General features: G+C 52.0%; 1 protein-coding gene across 2 annotated transcripts in view; it reads left to right on the forward strand.

The window, feature by feature from the left end:
• CEP164 (centrosomal protein 164) overlaps positions 1 to 2,878 on the forward strand; it is a 93,925-nt gene extending 91,047 nt beyond the window's left edge. For both annotated transcript variants that reach the window (XM_025358038.1, XM_025358037.1), the window contains exons 30-32: positions 464 to 530; positions 1,427 to 1,549; positions 1,704 to 2,878. In XM_025358038.1, coding sequence (XP_025213823.1) covers positions 464 to 530; positions 1,427 to 1,549; positions 1,704 to 1,800 — 287 coding nt within the window. In that variant the 3' untranslated portion in view covers positions 1,801 to 2,878. The remainder of the gene's footprint in view (positions 1 to 463; positions 531 to 1,426; positions 1,550 to 1,703) is intronic.
• The last annotated feature ends 3,122 nt before the right edge of the window (positions 2,879 to 6,000 follow it).

Genomic DNA, 6,000 nt, shown 5'->3' on the forward strand with positions numbered 1-6,000 from the left:
AGGTAGTAATTATTTATCCCCATTTTACAGATGAGGAAACTGAGTTTCAGAGAGGTTAAGTAGCATGCTCCAGGGTACCCAGTGAGAGAATAACAAACTCAGTTGTGACCCCGTGTCTCTGTGACTCCAGGGTTCTGCTCGGAACCTCTTGGCTGTGTGGTTAATTCTTGCTTCTGAGCCAGGTGGCCTCCCCGGGTCTCAGCCCTGCTGAGGATTATGAAAAGCCATGAAACACAGGCATTTGAGGGAAAACAAAATATCTTCTTTCTGCCCTAACCCAAATTGAAAAGTAGATTAAGTTTTAAAAATAAAATAAATAGGACCATTCCTGTCTCTCACCTGTCTCTGGCCTCCAGCCACTGAAACTTTTCCTTTTATTGTTTATTCTGGGGAGGCAAGAGGCGCTGGTGAGCAGGGTGGTGACCACTGCCCATTTCTGAGCCCTGTCCCTACGCTCTTCCAGCTGGCATCCCGCTGCTCAGCAACAGCCCCGCCCCGCTGGAGAGCAGGCTGGGATACGTGTCTGCCAGGTGAGCCTCCCTGGGGGCTGGTTGGGGTGGAACGTCATAGCTGCTCCCTGCGCCTCCCTGGGCGGGTAGACCTCTGAGGGGAGCAGGCCTCCTGGTCTCACCCCAAGAAGTCAGGCAGGCCTCTAGTCCACAGAGCTGTGCCCACTTGCCTGGGTCTGAGGCGCCCATCCGCAACCAGAGGGAAGTCAAGTCCACACCGCCAAGGTCCCAGTGGGGAAGGGCTGGGCTTACCCAGCCAACCCCCTGAGGAAGCTGCCTTCTGGCCCCTGTGGGGAGGAGTCAGCCCCTGGTAGGACCCTGCCCCTGCCCCTCCCTCTAGCTCCTCCAGCTCTGGAGTCTGGCCTTTGTCTTTGCCCTTGAGCTCTTGTTTGCTTCCTGTGGCTCCCTTCTTCCCCAAGTCCTGCTGAGCAACATCTGGAGTGAGACAGACACCCTGTGGAGGAGACAGACGGGCAATTATTTAAACCTGTTATTAATTTTCCATTCATCTTATTCCTTGCCAAATATATCCCCCTCTCCCTCCCTCAGGCCCCTAACAACGCGTACCCCCCACCAACCCTTTGGCCAACTTGAGAGCTGACGCTGGCCAAGGATCGAGTTGACAGAGGGGAGCGCTTTGCTGATGATATTGGTGGGAGCAGGCAGATGTGGGAGCCCAGAGCCTCATATCAGTAGCACCCAGCAAGGGGGCAGAGGGTGTCCACCGCCTTCCCGTTTGGGAACTGTTCTGGGGGGCCAGATGTTTTGAAGCTTTGAATTGCTAGGGACCGCAGAGAAGCTGCTCTGCTAGCTGAGAGGAAGAGGGAGGAGGTGACAGATGTGGTGGCCTCTGCACATCCTCTGGCACTTCCACGCCTCCTCTCTCCCCTCCCCCGTGCTCTCCTCTTCCTTGCCAGTGAGCAGCTCCGGCTCCTACAGCACTCCCATTCCCAAGTCCCTGAGGTGGGCAGCACCACCTTTCAGGGCATAATTGAAGCCAACAGGAGGTGGCTGGAACGTGTCAAGAATGACCCCAAGTTGTATCCTTTTACTTGGTTCCCAAACCGGGCTGGGCTGTGGGGCTCAGGCTTGTGCCCTAAAGGGCTGAGGAGGATCCTGTTCAGCCTTTGACCCTTTCATGGCCCTTGCCTGGCTATGCCCAGTGACTGCAGTTTTCCTTCACCTTGTGGCCAGACCTCTCTTCTCTTCAACACCCAAGCCAACAGCTACTTTGAGCCTCCTGCAGCTGGGCCTCGATGAGCACAACAGAGTGAAGGTGTATCGCTTCTGAGGCCCTGAGCAGGGGCTTGGGGCAGCTCAGCCTCTCCTCCACCCAGACCAAGTGCCTGAGGAGCTGCCTGCCTTCTTCCATCTGAGGAAGCACCCTTCTGCCCCCTTTGACTTGCAGGAGCCACCAGGGACCAGGGGGTTGAGTGGAACAGTAAAGCCACACATTCTGTGACTATATAACCTATCTCGGGCTAAAATGTGCGGACTTGTAACGAGCTTCTGTCATTGACATGGCAAGCTGATGGTGTGGCTGTGGGGCATCAGGGACGGGAGCCCTTTGGGAGGAAGGGAGGTGTTAGAGGAGCTGCCTTCGGAGGCTCAGGGAGTCCCTTTGGAGCTGGTTGTTTCCTTGGCCCTGCAGCGCACTGCTCGGGGCTCCCAAGAAGGTTGTGCATATGGTTCTTAGTTCATCGGGACAGAGACCCCCAGCTTGTGTGTACCCTGGGACCTGGTTTCTCTGGGACCACATCTATCTCCAATACCTCAGCCTCAGATCAGACCGTTTCTTTTTTGTATTTCTTTTCTTTCTTAATTTTTAAATGCCTTTTTTCTTGAGCATTCCGTTTCTCTTTTTGACTGTCCAGAGCCCTGCCAGAGGGTGCTGGGGGCTGTCCCTCTGCAGGACTGTGTTTTCCTCGGGGGCTGTCTTCAGGAGCACCCCTCCTGCTCCCTGGGGCTCCTCAGGGAGCCATTTCAGCTGGAGTCTCAGGTCTCAACACAACTTCTCTGGGAGGCCAAAAATAGATTGGGATGGCTTCTGGTCCTCATGACGGTTTTTTCCTCCTAGGACACGTTGGATATATTCATGGGCATTGTTTCCATCTGTCTTTTCTACCTGTGCCACCCCTGCCCTGATTCCAAGGCTGCCTCAGGCAGGCAGGTAGGCAGGCAGGCAAGGGGCTAGGCTGGTGCCCAGCCCTGGCAGCAAGGGGTCTTGTGCAGTTGGAGATGCTGCCGTTGTGGCAGAGCGTCCTGCAGCCCCGCTTCCATCAGCTGGCTCTTGGGTGGGGGCTTTGCAGGGGATGCTCTCTGATGTTTGTTCCGTTGTTTAAATAAAATGCACCTATTTTTGTTTTTTTGCAAGCTGTGGGGTTGCCCTTGCCTCTCTAACACACAAAGTAACTCCCTCCATCCTCCAACTCGTTTCTTGGTCATGGAATAAGAAACTAAGACGCAACTGGCTGTTGATCTCCTCAGATGCCTTTTAGGCATCAGCCCACTACATAGAAAACTCCGTTTCATCACGTGGCTCATTCTGTGTGCTTTGGGAATAGCTTATGTGGTGCAGCCAACTCTAGTGATAATCCTGGGTGTTTTCTGCATCAGTTAAATCTCTTAAAAGTCCATTTTCTACAAGGCAGTCATGTAAATGTGTCTGCTTCTTTTGGGAGGCCTTTGCCTCCTTCCTGAGAAAGGGAGGAAGGAAAAATGAATATTCATGGAATACTGCCCTATGTAGTATCTGATTTAATCATCACTACAATGTAGATATTGATGTAGATATTTTCTGTTCCATTTTTATGGATGAGGAAACCAAGGCTCAGAGAACCTTTACATGCCTGGAGTTCCCAGTAAAGTAGCTGAGCTCCCTACTTGTGCAGTGCCCCCACACTCCATCCCTGCACCCCCAGAGCGCTATCTTCCCTACTACCAGTCCTTGGGAAGTGCTGAATTCGCCATCTCTCTCTTTGCCCCTTCACTGCTCTCCCACCTATCAGCTGGAGACCCATAGTGCCATTTCCCAAAGGCTGATTGGTGTTTTCCCCACGGAGGCAAAATGCAAGATGAGTCCCCCAAAGTCCCTAAGCTGGCAAAGTTAGCTGGGTTTTTCTGCTCCAGTGGTGTGAGCAGCCTAAATACAGTCTTGGATTTACAGCAACAGAATTGCTAGGAGAGCAAACCAAGATGGCCACATGATACAGATTTGTATAAGAAAACCAACCTAAGGACAAAACATGCAAAATAACCCAGTTCTGCGTCCTAGCCACTTTCTGGGGGGAAGGAAGAAAGGAAAGAAGGGAGGGAAGGAGAAGCAAGCTAACATTTGTTGAGTGCTTTCTTTGTGCCAGATGCTTTTCATATGTTATTGTTAGTAATCTTAATCTTACGATGTTAGTGTTCTTATTTCATCCATGAGGCATCTTAGGCTCAGAGAGGTGATATCACTATAGCCCAAGGTCATACGCAGTATTTGAACCCAGATCTCTGGAAGTCGAGATCTGTGAACCAGGCTCTGCTGTGTCAGCATCTCCTGTCCTCCTCCTGGCACACAGAACAGTCCTGGCCAGCTTGGTCTGAAGACCTGGGTTGCAGGAAGGGGGTGGCTTCTAGCTGGGGGAAAACCTTCTTGGGTTAGGGTTTACAAAGGGACTTTTTCAGAAGATTCCAAAATTGTCCCATCCCTCCTCTCATGGGTTTTAGCATCTAGCTGGGGAGACTAGAATCACAGATGTTTGGAGCGAAAGGGGCCACTGAGTCCGTTTGGACTGCTGTGACAAAATGCCATCAACCAGGTAGCTTTTTTTTTTTTTTTTTTTTTTTTTGAGACGGAGTCTCGCTCTGTCGCCCAGGCTGGAGTGCAGTGGCGTGATCTCGGTTCATTGCAAGCTCCGCCTCCGGGGTTTACGCCATTCTCCTGCCTCAGCCTCCCGAGTAGCTGGGACTACAGGCGCCCGCCACCTCACCCGGCTAGTTTTTTGTATTTTTTAGTAGAGACGGGGTTTCACCGTGTTAGCCAGGATGGTCTCGATCTCCTGACCTCGTGATCCACCCGTCTCGGCCTCCCAAAGTGCTGGGATTACAGGCTTGAGCCACCGCGCCCGGCCCAACCAGGTAGCTTTTAAACAACAATTTATTTCTCACAGTTCCGGAGGCTGAAAATCCAAGATCAAGGTGTTGAGAAATTTGTTGTCTGGTGAGTGGTTTCTAGTTCCTAGAGGGCAGCTTCTGCGTCCTCACCTAGTAGAAGTGTAGGACTCTTGGCTCCTTCAGCCCCTTCTGAGGGCACTAATCCCAGTCATGAGGGCTGCGCCTTCACAGCCGAATTGCCTCCCCAAAGGCCCCGCCTCATCGCCACACTGGGGATTGGGTTTCCTCAGGAATTGGGGTCCATAGTGGGGCCTTATGGATCACTTGTTCAGTCCATTCAGGTTTTGCGGTAGAGGAAACTGCCTAGAGAGGCTACATGAGGTGCCCCAAGTTGCAGCCACAGTGGCAGAGGTGGGAATAGAACCAGTGTGCTAACTTCCTGGCCTGGGGCTTCAGAAAAGAGTTTTTTTTAAAGGATATTCTTAGTAGACTATCTGTTCACATGACTCGATATTCAAATGGTGCAAAAGTCACTCCATGAGTTATCTAGTGCTCCCTCTTTAAGGTAAAATACTACCAGTTCCTTCTGGAGATTTTATGCAAATAAAAAGGAGGGACGCTTAGATTCTCTTCCCTGTTACTGGTGCAGTATGGGTCACTCCTAATATAGGATTGGACGATTGCCCGAAGCTGTCGTGAGTGGTTGATTGACGGTTTTCTTAAGGGAACAATGCTGGAAATGATGACAGACGCCCCCCCACTGACCCCTCCCACCTCCCTTTCCCTCCAGTAAACTCCCACACAAAATAGTAGTATGAGGTGTGGGGAAATAATCTTGGCCTCCGTCCTGGGTTTAGCCTGTCACCTGAACAAGTCCTTTCCGTTCCTGTGTCTTCCCTGGTCACAAGCTCAGCCTGAACCCACACTCTGGGAACGAAGCAGGGTAATGGCCTCTGTGGCCTCATCCAGAGCGCTGCTGGGGGGCCAAGACAGGGCTCCGGTGGGGAGGGGTGCTGAGAGGGGATTGCAGATCCCACTACCAGCTTTTCTGGGGGAGGTGGGGAAGTGATGGTTAAAAAATGGAGTTCCTGCTATCAGCCCTGTCCTGATGAATTGGAAAGTCCCCTTCTTTCTCCTTTCTTGCATCTCCTGCCTGCTTCCCCTGCCTGCCCTCCCATGATGTGCCCTCTCCAGCAGGTGTGTCACGCAGCACCCTGAGGGAAGGGCAGTGTAACTTTCTTTTCCGTGATGGACTGCCACAGCCGGAGGAAGACAGGCCTTCCCTTCTTTTCTAGTCTTTTTCGTTTGAAAACAATGCACTCTTACTTTCCCCTTCCAAGAAGCTGGTGGTTCACACGGGCCAGCACACACGTTATCAAACACGTAGTTTGTT

This window comes from Theropithecus gelada, chromosome 14, assembly GCF_003255815.1.
Source record: "Theropithecus gelada isolate Dixy chromosome 14, Tgel_1.0, whole genome shotgun sequence".
NCBI lineage: Eukaryota > Metazoa > Chordata > Mammalia > Primates > Cercopithecidae > Theropithecus > Theropithecus gelada.